The sequence below is a fragment of the Oreochromis niloticus genome, linkage group LG13 (assembly GCF_001858045.2).
Source record: "Oreochromis niloticus isolate F11D_XX linkage group LG13, O_niloticus_UMD_NMBU, whole genome shotgun sequence".
Taxonomy (NCBI): domain Eukaryota; kingdom Metazoa; phylum Chordata; class Actinopteri; order Cichliformes; family Cichlidae; genus Oreochromis; species Oreochromis niloticus.
The window spans coordinates 2,385,618-2,406,581 of NC_031978.2; the positions used below are offsets into that span (position 1 = coordinate 2,385,618).

Sequence of the window (20,964 nt, forward strand, 5' to 3'; positions counted from 1 at the left end):
GCAAGCTCTCCAGGCAGGGTTTACCCTCTCCATCCTCCCAAACCCTGAGATGGATAAGCACAAAAGAATACATGGATGGATATGATATGATATATTATATTGTATTGTACTGCTGTTGTGACGAAAACTGTGAGGATAAGGCCCAGAGGAAGATGAGTTGAAGAACTGATGCCGAGGAGAGCGCTGCTGTGAATGTGCAGTACAGGTTTCTGCCTGCAGATGGCAGCAGCTCGCTGAGCGCTGTTTATGTCGGTGAGCAGCAGCAGTAGAGGAAGAAGTCGCGGGAGGCTGGTGTGCTGCAGGTAGCTAAACCTCTGAGTTCCGTTTTTATTCGAATATCCGCAGAAAAGAAGCTGCAATCTATCCGCGGATATCCGCACTTCGGTCGTCCTCGTTCAGTGACCTACGCAGCGTGCCCGCGGGGAGCCGCAGGCCCTCCGCGGAAGGAGATGTACCGCGGTCGGCCTCCTCCGAGAGGGGGCTACCCGCCTCCCTTTGAAGGCCGGGGTCCGCCTCCGCCGAGGCCCTACCCGGCCCCGGGCTACAGGGACGACCGGAGCCGGCCCAGACCTCCGTACCACTCCGGCTACCATGACCATGGACCCCCGGATCTCTACCGCCGCTCGCCGCCGCGCAGGAGGTACCCTTCCCCGGGCTCAGACAGCAATCGCGGCGGGGAGTTATGGACCGGAGGTCCGCCGAGAGAGGTGAGAGAGCCGGGGTCCGAACTGGCCGAACACATCGGACAGCCGGCAGGTTACCGGACACACACCGGTGTGGGTGGTCTGCGGGGACGGATACGGCTGAGTGGAAAAATGTCTGTTTCTCATTTATACACAGTGTTTGGAATCAGCTTCAGACCAAACTCCTTTAAAAAAACCCGACCAATTTATCGCGAGCTTAGCTTTCAGTTTATGTACCGCGTTTATTATTTAGTTTTATTGTTTAACGTGTCTGCCCGACGACTCGTTTCAACACAGCGAGCCTTGAAACGTCAGGGCTCGCAAAATTTCAAAGTCTCTGGTAGCCCTTCGGGCAGGCACTCTTCAGTTTTTGGTAGCCCAAAATAAACTTAAGTAGCCCGAATAAAAAAGAGAGCAATTTTTTAATGTTTTGTTTCCTTTACAATATTATACATTAAAGTATAATATTGTAACGGAAACAAAAATTAATCAGAAAGTTGTTAAAATACAAATCACAACAACTGTATAAAAATTACAATCATCAACTCAAATACTTGGTTCTAATTGAACAGAAATTTCTATGAACTTGTAAGAACTGTGTAGAACATGAATCAGTCTGTGTCAGATCCTGAATCTGAAATTTCCACTGAAGTCACGGGTAAGAGGCAAGTGGAACCAAGATCGAGGCCATTTGCTTTTTGAAGTTTGCAAAGACTGCTAAATTTTGCCAATGGTAGTTCACTCTTTGCAACATAGTACGCTGTTCTAAACAGATTTTTCAGGACTTCTTCTTGTGCTTGGTTTATTTTTAGTATGTTTTTGCAATTGCTGTTTGTTCTGGGAAAGATATTGCAGACTGGGCAATAATGCATTTCTTGCATTTCTCATGGGTTCTGATGGGGTCTTTCTTAAAATTACTGGTCCCAGTTACAAAGGCGCTTGTGGACTCAAATGAAATGAAACTCACGACACACCTGGCAGAACATGATGTTATTTAGCTCGTCATATTCCAGCCACAGAAATTCTTTTGTCCATGAAACCAAAAAAGCTGAGCTTTCTTTTTGCCTCATAGTCTGATTTGTCATAACTTTTCCGTTTTGTGGTCGGCTTTTCTTTGGCTGCCCCTTCTTCACCCTGACCCGTCTTATTTGGCTCAGCATAGGGCTGTTCGATATAACGATATATATCGGATGATGATATAAAAACGTCTATCGTTTCATTTTACGCTATCGTTTGTTTCGTGGTGTCGCAAAATAAACTGTTTACAGCAATATTTTTTCATCGTTTTGATGGTCACTGTAGTGCAGGGGTGGGCAATTCCAGGCCCCGAGGGCCGGTGTCCCTGCAGGTTTTAGATCTCACCTTGGGTCAACACATCTGAATCACATGATTAGTTCGTTACCAGGCCTCTGGAGAACATCAGGACATGTTGAGGAGATAATTTAGCCATTTAAATCAGCTGTATTGGTTCAAGGACACATGTAAAACCTCCAGGGACACCGGCCCTCGGTGCCCACCCCTGCTGTAGTGGCTATATTAATTTCCTAAAGTTCTCTCTTTCTCTTATATTTAATATAACCACACTACAGACGGACAAGCGCTTGTTTTTATGCGCTGTCGTTAGCAACAACGACGGTAAAACCACCTCCTGTCCGCTTGTTTATTTTCCACATAAACCTTTCACAATAAAGCTGAAGATCCTGTTGAGACTTTTCAAAATAAACTGAATCACGTGAAAGATGCAGAGTATTTACGGATGAGAAGCAAAAAAGAGCCGTCAGGTGCTAAAAAATAAACCTTAGACTCAAACGTTAGAACAGGCTTTTCCCTGCAGCACGCCGTGTAATAAATACTCACAAAGAAAACAGCGGCCGTTACAACCTATGTCTAAAAATGTATCGTTTCATGCATCAGTTAAAACACTCGACTCCAGGTACGCGACGACCAGCTGGAAACACTTCACGCAAGTCGAGCTGCCCGACATTCACAGAATTTACAGAAAATGTTACATTTTTGTGATTTATATCGTTATCGGACGATAGATGTCTTAATATCGGGATATGAGATTTTGGTCATATCGCTCAGCCCTAGCTCAGCAGAACTAAAATCCAGCGTAAATCCTGCTGCTTTTACACACGCACTCACATAACGGTCAGCGATTCTCTGCGCAATCAACCTCTCACATGTTTAAGCTTGCTGTGGGAGATTTCACTTGTCACGTTTGAATAGTAAGCTAATGAGTGATAAGACGATGTCAGAGGAATTGGTGCGCAATTAATCGTCACTCACCAATCAGTGCTGCCGCTCTCTACACACCGTTCGCGCGATCGCAAAGTGAAAGCGAAAAACAAGCACAAATTCAAACGCGATTTCAATGTGTCACATATTGACAGTGGCTCATCGATGCCAATGACATAATTACTCAGCTACATTTGCGAAAGAAAATGCAAAAGCATTGACATATATTTTCCTTCCTATGATAGCCCGACGGGCAGGGCTGAGATAGATTTTGGTAGCCCGACTGGAAAAATCGCTAGCCCCGGGACGTCGGGCTAGCGATTTTGCGAGCCCTGAACGTTTAACTTGACCTCCTCAGCCTCATCATAAAAACACATACAGCTAACGGCAGTGATGGTGGGTTTCACATTAGTGTGGAGCAGTAATGATGCTCTGTGGAGGAAGATTCCACGGCTAGCACTTTGTTTGTAGCGTAATTTTCCCAGAGAGAGGGCAGGAGGGGCTGAAAACCCCGTGGAGAGAGCTTGGACCACGAACATCGGAGACTCAGCAGCTCAGCTGGCCTGGGAACACCTCGGGATCCTCCAGGAGCAACCTCAGAAAATAATAATACATTTTATTTAAAAGCGCTTTTTAAGACACCCAAGGACACTTAACAATAGAATAAGACAGTAGAACAATGACAAAACGTAGAATAAGAATATAAACAATAGGTTCACAGTGAATATGCAGATTTGAACGGATGAGTTTTGAGTTGAGATTTAATCTGGGGGAGAGAACCAGTGTGTCTTATATGTGGGGGTAGAGCGCTCCACAGCCTGGGAGCAGAGCAGCTGAAAGCTCTGCTTCCCATGGTGCTAAGGCGGAAAGAAGATACAGCAAGCTCGATAGAAGAAGAAGATCAGAAGAGGTAGTGCTTAACAGGTCAGAGAGGTCAGGAGGAGCAAGGTTATGAAGGGCCTTGAAGGTGAGCAGAAGAAAGGGCATCTGGAGCACGTATGCTGAACAGCAAGACTCTGATTAGGATGTTTCTTGGTAATAATGACGTTGGTAGACGTTTAACTTGCAAGACAAAGAGCTTTGTAAAATCTTACTTTGGTTTAAGTGCTGCTTCAGCCATGAAGTTTATGTCCCAGTGACCTATAAAGTTCTAGTTGATTATAGTTCTTCAGAATAAGTGCCTGGAGATACTTCAAGAAGGACTTTGGCTGAATCCAGCTCTGCTCCCACCACACTTGGTACTGTAAGCTCAGGAACGCTCAGGTTAGAAACTGTAGAGTAATCAGAATCTCAGAAACCTGAAAAAACCCCAAACAAAACACGAAGCTGCCATAAAACATCTCCATCAGGTCACAGACGCCGATGGTGAGAAGGTTCGTTTTTCCCATTACGTGCCACAGGCGCTGGACTGTCCTCTCTGTATTCTACTCTGAGAGATTTAGTGCTGAATTTTTGAGTTTCTCTTTCTTTTTTTCTTTTTTTTTTTTCTTTTTTTTTGTCTGTCCCATTTGGTTCTTTAGCCGTCAGAATTGTTGTCTGAAGACCAACAAGGATACCAAATGGATTTATTTTGCCAAATGGATCATCATGGCATTGCCGTATTGGTCCATTTGATCAAACTGAATTTTTGAGTTTCTCTTACAGAGGTCTCTGTCTCCACGTGGCCCGATTCCCCTGGACCACAACCTCGTCATCACCGTTGGCAACGAGCTGAATGGACCTTCTGGCTCCGCCTCCTTGTGCCATCTCGAAAGGTGATCATTAGGTAGATTTTGCGTTTATTGTGATGGTTGAAGGCATTACAGTTGGATAAAGAAAGAGCAGATGTGGTCCTTTTGTGTTACTAATGAAAAGGAAATGATTTCACCATTAAAAGATGTTCACAGCGAAACGTCTCATCTAAGTAATCTGATACTAGTACTTTTAAATACTCTAGGAACAACAAGTAGGCCTGCAGTGTGAGAGCGAAGTGCTCTAATAGGGTGATATGGTACTACAAGGTCATTAAGATAAGATGGGGCCTGATTATTTAAGACCTTGTATGTGAGGAGCAGGATTTTGAATTCTGGATTTAACAGGAAGCCAATGAAGGGAAGCCAAAACAGGAGAAATCTGCTCTCTCTTTCTAGTCCCTGTCAGGACTCTTGCTGCAGCATTTTGGATCAGCTGAAGACTTTTCAGCGAGTTTTTAGGACATCCTGATAATAATGAATTACAGTAGTCCAGCCTGGAAGTAATAAATGCATGAACTAGTTTTTCAGCGTCACTCTGAGACAGGATATTTCTAACTTTAGAGATGTTGCACAAATGGAAGAAAGCAGTCTTACATATTTGTTTAATATGTGCATTGAAGGACATGTCCTGGTCAAAAATGACTCCAAGGTTCCTCACAGCGTTACTGGAGGCCAAGGTAATGCCATCCAGAGTAAGAATCTGCTTAGATACCATATTTCTAAGATTTTCAGGGCCGAGTACAATAACCTCAGTTTGATCTGAATTAAGAAGCAGAAAGTTAGCGGCCATCCAGGTCTTTATGTCTTTAAGACATTCCTGCAGTTTAACTAATTGGTGTGTGTTACCTGGCTTCATGGATAGATAGAGCTGGGTGTCATCTGCATAGCAGTGAAAATTTATGCTATGTCTTCTAATGATGCTGCCTAAGGGAAGCATGTATAATGTAAACAGCATTGGTCCTAGCACTGAACCCTGTGGAACTCCATAATTGACCTTAGTGGGTGAAGAGGACTCTCCATTTACATGAACAAATTGGAGTCTATTAGATAGATATGATACAAACCACTGCAGTACAGTACCTGTAATACCTACAGCATGTTCTAATCGCTCTAATAGGATATTATGGTCAACAGTATCAAACGCAGCACTGAGGTCTAGCAGGACAAGCACAGAGATGAGTCCACTGTCAGAGGCCATAAGAAGATCATTTGTAACCTTCACTAAAGCTGTTTCTGTGCTGTGATGAGCTCTGAAACCTGACTGAAACTCTTCAAATAAGCCATTCCTCTGCAGATGATCTGTTAGCTGTTTGACAACTACTCTTTCAAGGATGTTTGATATGAAAGGAAGGTTGGAGATTGGCCTATAATTAGCTAAGACAGCTGGGTCTAGAGATGCTTTTTAAGTAAAGGTTTAACTACAGCCACCTTGAAGGCCTGTGGTACATAGCCGATTATTAGAGATAGGTTGATCATATTTAAGATCGAAGAATTAATTAATGGCAGGACTTCTTTGAGCAGTTTTGTAGGAATGGGGTCTAAAAGACACGTTGATGGTTTGGAGGAAGTAATTATTGAAGTTAACTCAGAAAGATCAATTGGAGAAAAAGAGTCTAAATGAATATCAGTGGTACTGAAACTAGCTGTAGATAATGTTACAGCTGTGAGATGATTATGGGTAATTTTTTCTCTGATGGGTAAAATGAAGACGTAAAATTATTAACAAGATAATCGACCTCTGTTGGAGTAGCGTTCAGGTAGCTGCTCTGCTCTATGTTGGTACAGGGCATTGAAGATGATAACAGTGGGTGGATTATATTCTTAAACTTAGTTACAGCGCTTTCAGAAAGACATCTACTGTGATAAAGTCTACTCTCCACTGCTGTGTAATCAATTATTGTAAATGTAAATGTTATCAGGAAATGATCAGACAGCAGAGGGTTTTCAGGAAACACTGTTAAATGTTCAGTTTCTATGCCATATGTTAAAACAAGATCTAGAGTGTGATTAAAGTGGTGGGTGGGTTCTTTTACATTTTGAGAGAAGCCAATTGAGTCTAATAACAGATTAAATGCCATGTTGAGGCTGTCATTTTTAGCATCTACATGGATGTTAAAATCACCCACAATAATTATTTTATCTGAGCTGAGCACTAAATCAGATAAAAAGTCTGAGAAATCAGAGAGAAACTCTGTGTAAGGCCCAGGTGGACGATAGATGATAACAGCATCAGGCTTTCAAATGAATTAAAAGTCTGTCTTGGTCTTTGGTTGATTAATAGGCTGGTGTGAAAAATTGCTGCCACACTGCCCCCTTGGCCTGTGCTTCGAGGTTTCTGACAATTATGTGTCAGTGAATGTTAAAAAATGTGTTATCTGCACAACCAGTGAGGTTTTGCTACTTTATGTTTTTGTCTCCATACAGACGGGAGTACGAGCAAAGCCGGGGTCGGAGCAGACCTCGCAGCCGCAGTCCCGACCGGAGTCGGGCCAGGAGTCTTGGAAGGAGCAAGAGCCGCCCCCGTAGCCAGAGCCGCAGTCCAAAACGGAACCGGGCCAAGAGCCGGGGGCGAAGCCGCAGTCCGGACCGGAGCCGGGCCAGGAGCAGGGCCAAGAGCCAGAGCCGCAACAGGAGCCACAGTCCGGACCGGAGCAGGGCCAAGAGTCAGGGCCGCAGCAAGAGTCGCCCCCGCAGCAGGTCTAAATCTAGGTCCAGATCTAGGTCTCGATCCAGAGGAAGGAGTCGAGGGCGGAGCTACAGCAAAGGGACAAGCTATGCTCGCAGTAAGAGCCGTCAGAGGAGCCGAAGTCGCAGTCGCAGTGCGAGCAGCAGCTCGAACTCAAGCAGCCACAGCAGAGGTGATGCGACAGATTTGAATAAAGGGTTTAAGGAGCTGGAAATGGCTCGACGCAAGAAGGAACTTGAGGAGCTGCTCACATTACCAACAAAATCCATCCTGAAGAAACGCAGCTCAGAGGACTCGCCATCTGTCAGGGTAAGTTTGCAGACAGCGTTTAAGTCGGTGTTTTGATACACGCTTCTGTCCGCCAAAAAGCAGCGATGACCATGGCGGAGTTCCTCAAAATGACCATCATAGTATTTCTGTTACAGAGCACGGACTCTCCTCAAACTCAGGATGGCTCCATGTCCCGACTGGCCGATCAGCTCCTGCACGCCGTTAAAGGCGCTGACCCTCGCATGGTGGCGTCCATGCTGGCGGAGCTGCGGTCTGATCCACAGATGGCTCGCCGTGCTGGCCTCGACGCTGAGATCAAAGAAATCCTCAGCCTGCTGGGGATGACAACGCCGGGGCCCAGGACTCAGGAGAAGGTGCTAGACGACATTGACGATGAGGAGAGATTCCTGTATGGCGATTCGGAGGATCCCAAACCGCCGGCGCCGGAGCCAGTCTTGCCCCACAGCCTAGACTTGTATGGAGATGTAACTGAGGAGGTGCTGTATGGAGACTACCCACAGCAGAAACTGGTCTCTGCTCAGACACACGGATGCACCCTTCAGCCCCCTCACTCCACGGACAGTTATGTGAGCCGGCCCACCATCAGCCCCGACCAGAACATCACGGTCCAGGTGTCGAACCCCGCTTACCCGCCTGGGACCGAGCCCCTGGAGGAGGGCGAGCGCCAGGCACTAGAAGAGTACGAGAAGATCCAGGATCTGCTTAAAACCATTGGTCTGGACCTTGGAGTGGCCGAAATTACCAAGATGGCTGCCAGGACCAAAGAACGTCTCCACGGGAACAAACCACCTACAAAGACGCCCACACGGCGCAGACGGTACTCCTCCGACAGCTCTGACGGCAGCCGGCGGGGCCGTAGGTCACGAAGCCACAGTGGCAGCTCCAGCAGCACCAGCCGGAGTCGGAGCCACGGACGGGGTGGCGGTGCCACTGGCGCGGGCTGGAGCAGCGACGAGGATGACCGCAGGAAGAGCTCAGCTCAGCTCAAATCCCACCAAGACCGTGACGTTAAAGAGGAGAAAGGCGAGTGGAGCAACACGGCAGCGCCGCCCTGTCAGACTCCAGAGCCAAGCGGCCACCCCCCTCATCCAGGTGTACCCATCCCCACCTACCCCCCTCGCAGGTCCCCGCCATGATGCACCCCAGCTACCCCCCGCCTGTGTACACTCAGTATGGGAATTACTTGCCCTTCGTACCCCAGCAGTGGCCCCCCACATATCCACCCCCAAACATGGGGATGCCTCCCCCTACAGGTGCTGAGGAGTACCCCCCCACACTGCCCTACAAACAGGCTTACACCCCTGAGCCAGGGGTCAAAGGTCAGTCTCCTTTTAAAGAACTCTTATCACATTTAGTCTGAGCGTGACGATTTATTGCGGGATGTTTTCCTCACTGCTAACCAGGTGGCCCCGCCTCTTCCTGTCACGGATCCTTGCGTGTAGGTTGCTGTAGTGTTTGTCCTCTCACTTCTCCTCTGCAGCTTCCTCAAAACAGCATGTAGCAGACAGGGCTGACAAATCAGTAACTGTTCAATAACAGTTACTGATTTGTCACAGAGACTCTGCATCCTCATTGGCTAATGAGTTGTGATTAAATGTTCATTATCCAATGACTGTCCCCTGCTTGCTGCTCCTCTGTGACTGTAACGGGACTTAAATAAACTTCATGTTTTATACAGTCAGACCTGAAAGCACTGACTGAGACTGTTAGCTAGCTAATTTCATGAGCAGGACAGTCCCTCTCAAAGGCTTCTCTACAGTCAGGCCAGTGGAGTCGCCCCCTACTGGACATTAAAAAAAAATGCAGCTTTAAGAAGCTGCTTCCAGCTTTATGTACAGTCTGTTTGCTTCAGAGTACTTGGCCATTTTTATTAGCTGTTATTTAATAGGTTGAGAAGGCTGATATGTTCACTACACAAATATTTGCACGTCATTAAGTCATAAACATTCAGATAGTTTTAAAATGTGTTGTTACTATTTTTACCCGCCTCCATAATCAGTGTAAAACATGGTTGGCCACCGTTGAATCCAGTGTACAGAACTGGCGAGCGCTGGAAGAATAAACTGGATTCATCGAGCAGCGAGTGCAGGATGAGAAGCTGTGGGTCAGTCAGTGTAAATAAATGTGTCTGTCCATCCTCAGGTTTGGTGAAGAGCTCCACCCAGCACGCAGAGAAGGGGAGCGCCAAAGCTGTGAGAGTGTCTGAGGAGCAGAACAACGAGAGCCAGAAACAGAAGGTCAGCCTCCATCGCTTCTTCCCACATCTTTGCATTTACGTCAGAAGGAAGCTTATGCCTCCACATCCTTTGGCTCCACCTGAAAAACTGAGATGTGGATCATTCCAAGAAGGAAAGATGTAGATTTGGGCGGAGCCTCTGACTCGCTGATTCAGCTGATTGGATGTTCACACCTGTGACTGTGTTGGTTTGTTCAGGTTCTGGAGGAGAGAGAGAAGCTGAAGCAGGAGCGAGAGATCAGGATGAAGAAGAAGGAGTATCTGATGAAGGAGCTGGAGAGGCTCAGGAAGCAGCAAGGTGTGTTACTGTGTTACAGGTGATTTATGCTCCGCCCACCCAGCAGTCCCAGCCAGGATGTGGTAGGACGTCCTATAAAGCTGGTGTTGGTTTTAAGTTTATTAATGAAGTATAAAATCAGACACTTTTATTAGCTGAAATGAGACTGGAGATCCTCAGGGATCGCCTCTGGGTCTTCTTTTTATTTGTTTTTATTCAACACATGCACAGCTGTGTACAGCAGATCATTTCAGAAACCCGCCGCTGTAGAAAGTTTCATTTGGTGTTTGTTGTTTTAGCTGTGACATGAAAACATGGAGCTGCAGGAGGCACCTTCTGATCGATGGGATGTCACTGATGGCGCTTTGACATTTGCCCTGCAATGTTTTTCAGGCGAGCTGCTGAGGAAGAAGCGCCGGGAGAAGGATGGCCACAAAGACCCTCTGCTGCAGGAGATCAGCCACCTGCAGGAGGAGGTCATGGCCCAGATCTCCAACCTCCGCAAGGAGCACGAGGCTGCCGAGAAGAAACGCAGCGAGATCGAGAAAGTGGCACTCATCCTTGGCCTGAACCCGTCGGACCGACCCCGCAGGATCAGCAAACCGCCCGAGGTCCAGAAGGCTGAGCAGCAGACTCCACCACAGAAGAAGAAACGTGAGGCAGAAAGGAGCCCAGAAGGGCGGCCAGCGGCCAGCGGCCCCGCGATGAAGGTATACTTACCTGCAGAGGAGGTAACAGGAAGTGATATTGGAGTTAGAAAGCATAGCTAGGGTCAGATATTGATCAGAGTTTACTCAGACGAGATGTGTCGAGAAGCACTGAGAACATGTTCCTTTATTCACTCAGTGAGGTTCACCTGCAGACCACTGTCCTCTAAAGCTGTTATTTTGAATTCAATGCTTTTATTTTGGAAGATCTTACTTTGCGCCTGTAGTTTTTTCTGCCTCATCATCACGTCGGCGGTGAAACTAGTTTCATTGAACATCAGCTGTTTAATGGTTTTATATAAAAATGCTAATATAAGAAGTTTAAATGTTTCATGACAAGATTCTGCGATCTTGTCGCGTTAGACTGGAAATAGATAGCTCAGAGAAATGAAATGTTTTTAAAGCTTTGCTAACAAACAAGAAGTTTATCGGGGATGTGAAGGGTTTGTATAATCGCTGGGTGGAGCTAAAACCTCACTAATGTCTAATGTAAATTAGTTTAATCCATTCATCATCATAGAAATGTCTTTTAATGTCTTTTACTGCTGTTTGTTTTCGTTACGCTCAGAGTGAGAGTGCGCTTTAATGCAGCTGTAGTAACAATAAGACGGTTTGAAAATATTTCAATCTTTGTGGTCGAGTGATGTAGTTTAGAGTACCAGTTCAGCTCAGCAAGCTGTGAAAACGTAGAAACAGGAAGTCAAAAAAAGTATTTCTAGAAAATAAAATATTATTTCCATAAAGGTTAGCAAGCTAACGTACCTCTGCAAAGCTTAGGAGGATTCACGTGTGCTTGTGTCGGGCTTTAATGCGCTCTCCTCTCATTCTGTCTGTTTGTTGTGACATCACATGTTGTCAGATTGGACTGTTATGGCCGCCAACATTTATACCCGTGCATGGCAAAGCTCCGCCAGTCTGGAGTAGTTGGAGGTGGAGTTTCTCTCGTTGAGTTGATTCAATTCAGTTTTATTTACACAGCGCCAAATTACAACAACAGTCGCCTCAAGGCGCTTTATATTGTACAGTAGATAGCACAATAATAAATACAGAGAAAAACCCAACAATCATATGAGCTATGAGCAAGCACTTTGGTGACAGTGGGAAGGAAAAACTCCCTTTTAACAGGAAGAAACCTCCGGCAGAACCAGGCTCAGGGAGGGGCGGGGCCATCTGCTGTGATTGGTTGGGGTGAGAGAAGGAAGACAGGATAAAGACATGCTGTGGGAGAGAGACAGAGATTAATAACAGATATGATTCGATGCAGAGAGGTCTGTTAACACATAGTGAGTGAGAAAGGTGACTGGAAAGGAAAAACTCAATGCATCATGGGAATCCCCGGCAGCCTACGTCTATTGCAGCATAAATAAGGGAGGACTCAGGGTCACCTGGTCCAGCCCTAACTATATGCTTTAGCAAAAAGGAAAGTTTGAAGCCTAATCTTGAAAGTAGAGATAGTGTCTGTCTCCTGAATCCAAACTGGAAGCTGGTTCCACAGAAGAGGGGCCTGAAAACTGAAGGCTCTGCCTCCCATTCTACTTTTAAATACTCTAGGAACAACAAGTAGGCCTGCAGTGTGAGAGCGAAGTGCTCTAATAGGGTGATATGGTACTACAAGGTCATTAAGATAAGATGGGGCCTGATTATTTAAGACCTTGTATGTGAGGAGCAGGATTTTGAATTCTGGATTTAACAGGAAGCCAATGAAGGGAAGCCAAAACAGGAGAAATCTGCTCTCTCTTTCTAGTCCCTGTCAGGACTCTTGTGGCAGCATTTTGGATTAACTGAAGACTTTTCAGTGAGTTTTTAGGACATCCTGATAATAATGAATTACAGTAGTCCAGCCTGGAAGTAATAAATGCATGAACTAGTTTTTCAGCGTCACTCTGAGACAGGATATTTCTAATTTTAGAGATGTTGCACAAATGGAAGAAAGCAGTCTTACATATTTGTTTAATATGTGCGTTGAAGGACATGTCCTGGTCAAAAATGACTCCAAGGTTCCTCACAGCGTTACTGGAGGCCAAGGTAATGCCATCCAGAGTAAGAATCTGCTTAGATACCATATTTCTAAGATTTTCAGGGCCGAGTACAATAACCTCAGTTTGATCTGAATTAAGAAGCAGAAAGTTAGCAGCCATCCAGGTCTTTATGTCTTTAAGACATTCCTGCAGTTTAACTAATTGGTGTGTGTTACCTGGCTTCATGGATAGATAGAGCTGCGTGTCATCTGCATAGCAGTGAAAATTTATGCTATGTCTTCTAATGATGCTGCCTAAGGGAAGCATGTACAATGTAAATAGAATTGGTCCTAGCACTGAACCCTGTGGAACACCATAATTGACCTTAGTGTCTGAAGAGGACTCTCCATTTACTTGAACAAATTGGAGTCTATTAGATAGATATGATACAAACCACTGCAGTGCAGTACCTGTAATACCTACAGCATGTTCTAATCGCTCTAATAGGATATTATGGTCGACAGTATCGAACACTGCACTGAGGTCTAGCAGGACAAGCACAGAGATGAGTCCACTGTCAGAGGCCATAAGAAGATCATTTGTAACCTTCACTAAAGCTGTTTCTGTGCTGTGATGAGCTCTGAAACCTGACTGAAACTCTTCAAATAAGCCATTCCTCTGCAGATGATCTGTTAGCTGTTTGACAACTACTCTTTCAAGGATGTTTGATATGAAAGGAAGGTTGGAGATTGGCCTATAATTAGCTAAGACTGCTGGGTCTAGAGATGCTTTTTAAGTAAAGGTTTAACTACAGCCAGCTTGAAGGCCTGTGGTACATAGCCGATTATTAGAGATAGGTCAAAGTGCTTTATAGTGTAAGGTAGACCCTACAATAACACATGCAGAGAAAACCCAACAGTCATGTGACCGCCTATGAGCGAGCGCTTTGGCGACAGTGGGAAGGCTCTACTGAATCGTAGTCATTGCAGACTGATGATGAATGTTTCGTGCTTCTAGGACAATCACAGTGTACATTTCAGAAGCATTTGCGTTTATGACAGTGCAGCTTGCCTCATCAGTGATTGGTTGTTGAAGCTGTGACAGCCACACCAGCAAAGGCCCCGTGAGCCAGGTTATACAGATCGATGATGATCAGTAACTGCTCGCTCATCATTTAGTGCACTTACGCAGTGATGTTGGTTTGAAGAGCACCCCATCCTCGTCCAGACACATCCAACGTCAGGTATTAAAGCAGCACATACGTGTGTGGCTCACGTTTACAGCTGCTGCTCGGCTGGTTTGGCTGTCACACGCTGCGTGTCAGCATCAGGAAGGTGTAACGCTACCAAGGCGTGGATACTGGTCGAGTCAGATCCAGATTTTAGTTTGCGTTAATGAGCGACTGGTCATGAAAACAACGCTGCTGAGCATCGGGTTATAGACTGAATTTAGACTGTTGAGTTTCATCGTGATTGCTGCAAGTTTGTGCTCAAGTTGAAATTTTGCGTAAGAAGTTACTGCCGCTATAAAAACCGTCTGAGGGATACGCGTTGACATCTTCAATGCGGAGTCACACAAGGTAAGAAACCCTTTAAAAGGAGCTCCTGTTTTTGCTCTGAATGCAGGCTGTCGCTCTTCTGCCCACCATCTTGACTCTCCATCATTTTTCTTTCTTTGTTCTTCTTTAGCAGATTTGCGTGACTCTGTCTCCTTCAAAGGCGTCCCTGCACACGCCGCCCGACGCCACTGCAGCTCCAGCCCCGCCCCCCGAGCCATTTGAATACTATGACGCTGGAAACCACTGGTGCAAAAACTGTAACGCTACGTGTGGTTCCATGTTTGATTTTTTCACACACTTGCACAGCAAAACGCACCTAAAGGTTGGTTTTCATGTTTTACACTTTAAAGCATCATCGCCCACATTGTCTGAAATTCTCTCTCTTTGATATTCAGTTGATATTCATACCTCGACGGGCTCCTCGTCTTTGCTCTTTTACATTTCATGTTCTTCTCCGTTCCTCAGACTCTGGACCCCTATGACCGACCATGGGCTTCCACTCCGAGCAAAATCAACAAGAACCAGCCACCAGACGAGAAGCTGACGAAACCCGCTAAAGGTACTTGTGCTGCACCATCAGAGGATCCTGCAGACTTATCACAGTCTGTTTTTTGAACCACTGAATTTTGTTAGCCGTATTTTGGTTCCAGGTGGAGCTCAGTGTGGATCTCTGCTGCCATTTCTGTCTCTTAATGAAAACAGTGATAATGAAGTGATTCGCATCGGAGCATAGGGGAGACTCCTGTCCGCACCTCCAGTGCTGATTCGTTTCTTTTTCATGCCTCACATGGTTCTGAAAGCTGCTGAAAATGCAACAACAGTTGGTAAAGTGTGCTAAGTTCTTGGTGCAGGTGTGTCGGCATCACCCCAAAAACAGCTTGACTGCATCTCCTGCAGGCCCCCGGTTATTGCTGAGGAGCTGCAGCATTTTTCATCTTTCACTGCTCTGAAATAACCACTCGACTCTTTACCATCTGTTTTCCAAAAAAGTCAGCACCCCGTCTCTTTAACCTTCTCCTTTCTTGACAGGTACTGGAAATGGACACTTCCATGAGGTAAACATGATTGGTAGCTCATTTATCCTCCGTTTGAGGGTTGAAAATGTCATGTGTGTCGCGCTGCAGGTTCAGAGTTCCTGGTACCCGTCAGAGGTTTCTTCTGCCTGCTGTGCAGAGAGTTTTATGGCGACGGCATCTGTGCAGAAGAGCATGTCACCACGCACGCTCACAACGAGAAATATAAGGTTTGGAACTCAATGAGTTAAGCATCGGCAAGCATACAGAGATCTGCGCCACCTAAACCTTAAAAGGTGGTCAGGTCTGCCTTTCCTTTTCTTGATATAGACTGCTCAAATAAAGCAACACTTCACACATGGGATCTCAGAGGTAAGACCCCCCACCCCCACTCATCCTGGAAATCTGGACAGCCACATGGTTTAATGGAAGAGAAAATTGTGAATCTTTACAGACGACTGAATTCAAAGACGCCAACAATCAAAAAGAAAAGGCTCGTCCATTATGCTGAAATTTCATTGCAGCACCTAAAAATGCTCCTCAGTTCTCATCCTGTACAAAGGAACAGACACCAGTTCTGCTGTTGGGCTGAGGGGCATCTATGGCCAGCTGTAGACTAACTGCCTGTCATCTGGAATTTTCCCCATGCTCTAAAAAGTGTTGCTTTGAATTATTTGAGCAGTGTATTTCTGGGGTTTGATCATTTCTGATGTGTAGATTGTAAGATTACACGTTTATATGTCAAATGACCAAAGTGGAATTCAATATATATTCTTGACTCTTCCTCTCCAGAAACAAATGTATGAGAATCCACTGTACGAGCAGAGGCGGAACCTGGACCGCCAGGCCGGACTGGCCTTAGAGGCAAGTGGAAAGAAACGTAAACATGACGACGATGAGAAAGACAGCAAAGAGGAAAAGTCCAAACACAAAAAAGAGAAAAAGGAAAAGGAGAAAAAGAAAGAAGAGGATGTTTCAAAGGAGGACAAGTCAAAAATGAAAAAGGAGGAAGACGAGGATAAGCTGAAGCCAAGCAAAAAGGAGGATTTTAAGAGTGCCAAGAGCCCTGAAAAGGAGTGGCCTTATTACAGCAAGAAAAATAATGATGAAAAGTACAACTACAGCAAGAAGGAAGACAAGTACCATTACAGCCGAGAGGAAGACGAAAGGGACAGCCGGTACAGATACAGCAGGGATGAGGAATATCGGTACCATTACCGCACCGATGCTAATGACCGTCCAAAATATGGTTCGAAAGATGATGGGGACAAATTTAAAGGTGGCAAATATTCAGATGCCAGATCCAAAAATGAGAAAGAGCGAGATGAATGCAAACCTAAACCTGAGAGGGAAGGTTTTAAAAAGTCTGAGCCAGAGAAGCTGGCAGTCAGCAAGCCCGAACCACTACCAAAACCCTACGAACCGCCCAAAATTCTTTGTGGCCCCAGTCCAGCCATGAGGGCCAAGCTCCGCAAGCAGAGCCTGGAGGCTGGTAAACCAACTACACCAGCAACAACCACATTTGGAAAGTTCATCTGGAAGAAGAAGGAGAACATGCTGGCAAAGGAGGCGGAGAAAGTTGCTGCAGAGTTCATCAAGGAGGATGAAGCCGCTGCGAAGGACAAGTCACCCTCGGTGGAAGACTCTTTTGCAAAGTCAGTAGCTGTTGCCAAAGAGATCGCAGAGAAGCTGGGAAACCAGCCAAGCGTATCTGCTCCCTGGATGTCCAACCGGGGACGGATCCGACCCAACCTCCCTACACCTGCTCTAGGTCTGAGGAAGCCAACCCTGATGGGCAGACCTGCATCTCTGAATACCTTTCTGTCCATTAAACCCCAAAACCCTACTTTAGTAGAGTCTCTTCCAACAGAGGGCGCAGTACTCACGCCTCCTCCCTTGAGTTCCGGAAATGGTCTGCTTCAGACTAAAACGGTCCCATACGTTGATAAACTTGGGCCATTTGAGGCAGTCCCTCCCCTGTTTCAGGTTAGACCTCCACCCGTGGTGCCTGTACCATCTGAAGTTAAATCTACTCCGCCTGTTTCTGAACCAGCCTCAGTCCAGCCAAATCCTGCCCCTGCCGGTGTCACAACTCCTACACTTTCTAAATTTAATCTTGCTCCTACAGTTTTTGAACCTGCCCCAGTCCAGCCAAATCCTGCCCCTGCAGGTGTCACAACACCTACACCTTCTAAAGTTAACCCTGCTCCACCAGTGTTTGAACCTGCCCCAATCCAGTCAAAGACTGCCCCTGCAGGTGTCACAACTCCTACACCTTCTAAATTTAATCCTGCTTCAACAGTTTCTAAACCTGTCCCAGTCAACTTAAAGCCAGTCCCAGTACAGGCAAAACCTTTAACTTCTTCAGCTACCACAGCTACTCCAGCACAACCAGCCATGATAAAGATTGTGTCTGACGTGGCAGCTCCTGGTGTCCCAGAGGGTGAGCAGACTCGTACGGTGTTTGTCAAACCTCCACCTTTCATGAATAAGTGTGATGGAGCTCAGAAATCAGACAAATTTAGGAGTAACCTGGCTGCAGCCAGAGCCCAAGATTTATTTGGTATCTTCTACAGCAGCATCAGCCAAACGGGCCCCTCCTCGTTCAGCAAACCAGCATCAGATTCTAGAGCTGAAGGCAGTAGTGGCAGTAAAAGTCCATTTCTAGTTCCAAAAGCCCTAACAGCCCAACCACAGTCCAAACCACACCCTGAATCAGAGCCCCAAACAGAGTCTCAGCCACAGTCCAAACCACAGACACAGCAACACCTTGAACTCCAGCCTGAACCACAGCCCAAGGCACAAGGTCTTACTCAGTTCCCACTTCCAAATGAACTCCAAAGATCTCCACAACGAAGTCCAAATGAACACCCACAAAACCCACTGACCCTGACAAACTCAGGCATTCAAATCATGTCTGTCTGGTCCCTGCAGTCTGCCAAAGACTCCGCATCTGAGTTGGCTCTACCTAATGAAAGAAACACGCAAATGTCTCAACCAAGATTGTCTCCTCCGCTTCAGTGTGAGGCTCAGAGTGCACCTGAAGACCAGTCCGTGACAGCCAAATTGGATCCCGAAATCTTCCCAGAGAGTCAGTCTTCCAGACTGGAGTCCCAGCTCAAACAATGTCCTGAAAGTCAAATAGAGCCCCGACAGTCAGAATTAAACAGGGGCAACCAATTCCATCCAGAGGCTCATTCTGACACAGAACCTGAACCCAAACCAAAAACGGGTCCTAAAACTAGGGGTAAGAAAACCCCGCCTGCTCCTCGGCCAACCCGGCAAACCCGATCCCAAACAAGATACCAGACCCGACAGCAGCTGAACCAGAACCAGCCTGAACCAGAACCCGAGTCAGCTTCAGGTGACACTGATGCTGCAACTTCAGACCCAAAGAACTTGGACATGGTAGATCCTGGCTCTACGTCGCAGCCGGAGGCTGAGGCGTCCAGTGAGGCGAACCCTCAGATTATGAAGATAACTGCAGAAACACTGGGCCTGCCCTCTGACATGACCTCACTGGACTTTGAATATGATTTTAACTTTGAGTAGGAGTCGACTGGGCTTTATGACATGGGGGCAAGGTTTATTCTAACCACTCGGCCATTCAGAAAGGCTGAAGCCACAGTGTGTCACATATTGGAGGGCATCTGAAAGTGACGAGATAGACACTTGCTGAGGGACTTCACCTGTCTAAAGGACCAGATTTATTTAGAGTTTAGTTGAATTCCTTTGTTCACTGTTTTCTCCAGAATTTGTTTTTAGGTCTGATTGATCTCATAGAAACGTGTCCAGGACATTTATCCCCACCCAGGAGTCTCCTAGTTATGCAGCTTTTGCTTACACATCGCAGGTTTCAAATAGACTAAAAGAAGAATTTAAATACTCAAAAAAACCTATAAACTGCTTGATTTATGCCATTTCTGTTTAAATAACACAATAAACCTCCTTTCTTTGATCATATTCGGCAGCTGCGAGCGCTGGTGTTTTGCGTTTTGGAGTTGCATTTAAATGAACAATGATTTCACCTAACAGGACAAGTGAGCTCATGTAGACGGCTGTCATCCGATCTACTGAATGAGAAACCTTATAAAATCAGAGCGCTTACCTGGTCTGGTTGTGATTTGTTAGTTTTTAGTTACGGTGTACCTGATGCTACCTGGCTCTAAATAATAAAAACACAATTGCGGACTTTCAGCCTGACCCAGTCCTTGAAATACATAAACCAGGCTCACTAAAGCACACAGTCTTTTATTGTAATGACACAACTTGTCCTTTGAGGCAGCAGTGTCTGTCTGAGGTGCTCTCTGTTGTAAGTGGAGCTGCAGCTGACGATGATGATGATGATTTGGATGAGTCTGCTAAGACTCCTGTGAATTTCCATACGCTGAGGTGAACCTGAAACACTTTGTAATCCTTGGACCCTTTCACAGTTCATCTGGACCAACCGTTTGGTTTCACCTCATTTCTGCTTCTTGTCACAGGAAATGTTGGCCCAGAACCTTTCGGGAAATAAAAGATTCCTGAAGTCAAAAAAAGCCCAACAAAGTTCAGACAGTTCATCCCAGACTCATTTCTTAAATTTTCAAGCCATCTGTGTATTTTTTTTTTTTTATATAGGCGACCTTTCTGTTGTTGATCTCAGACTTGCTGGATGTCTTCCCCTGTGTAAAGGGTCTGAACTGAATCATCTGTCTCAGAATAGATAAATCTGTGGCTGGGAAATGCTAGAAAAGAACCTGAGACCTGGACCTCAAAGTTCCTGAACCTTCAGAGAATATGGCATCTCAGAACACGAGGTGAGGCTTAATTTAGCAACCAGATCGTCAAAAGTTTCTTAGTGTCTGGGAAATATGTCAATGTGAAGGCGAAGATCTGAGTCATGGTCCTTTCACTGGTTCTCAGTGTTTGATCCAGCTAACCCAGATTAACTCACTGTAACGTGCTAAATTTGTGGTTAAGCTGTTTAAGAACTTGCAGATGAGAGGCTGTAATCCCTGTTAGGGTCTCAAACAAATGGTTGGAAAGCAGAGCGTATGATACTAAAAGGAAATGTTGTTCCCTCATCACCTATTGAATGGCCTCATACAGACGAAACTGATGGGGTTCTGGGATAGTTGGAAGACTGCTCCTTCAAAGAGCACAGTGTAGTTTGGGGGGGTTCACAGTTAAGGCCTCGTTTCGACCTCGGAAAGCTTGTTCTGATGGCCCTGAATGAAACAGTCTCTGGAACTGCATCAGATGTTCTTCCTTCATTGTGTTTGAAACTGCTTGTCCTGTAACGTGTTAAAGTTTTAATAAAAGGAGAAACTCCAACATGTCTCTGTGGGCTCATTACAAGGGAAAGAAACTTTATTCAATCAAAATAGGGACAAAATCGGAACACACGGGAGCACACGGGATGCTTGGCTCAGGTTTAAGTACTTCTACAGATAAAAGGCAAAAATCTGATTTAAAAAATATTATTAGTTATATATTATTAGTAAAGTTCTGAGAGCCTGATGTCTGGATGATTATAGAGTATAAAGCAGAAGGCGATTCTGACCCAGAATAGTTTGTGATATTCTCTCTTATTTAGTTTGTA

At 45.7% G+C, this 20,964-nt stretch overlaps 1 protein-coding gene across 1 annotated transcript; it reads left to right on the forward strand.

The window, feature by feature from the left end:
- The first annotated feature begins 268 nt into the window (after positions 1-268).
- znf318 (zinc finger protein 318) lies at positions 269-20,696 on the forward strand. Its single transcript, XM_019366472.2, is given in 12 exon segments — positions 269-707; positions 4,566-4,675; positions 7,079-7,649; positions 7,766-8,761; positions 8,764-8,950; positions 9,774-9,868; positions 10,066-10,165; positions 10,538-10,854; positions 14,498-14,689; positions 14,833-14,926; positions 15,492-15,610; positions 16,173-20,696. Coding segments are annotated over 12 exon segments (5,799 nt in total). The 5' UTR covers positions 269-449; the 3' UTR covers positions 18,933-20,696.
- The last annotated feature ends 268 nt before the right edge of the window (positions 20,697-20,964 follow it).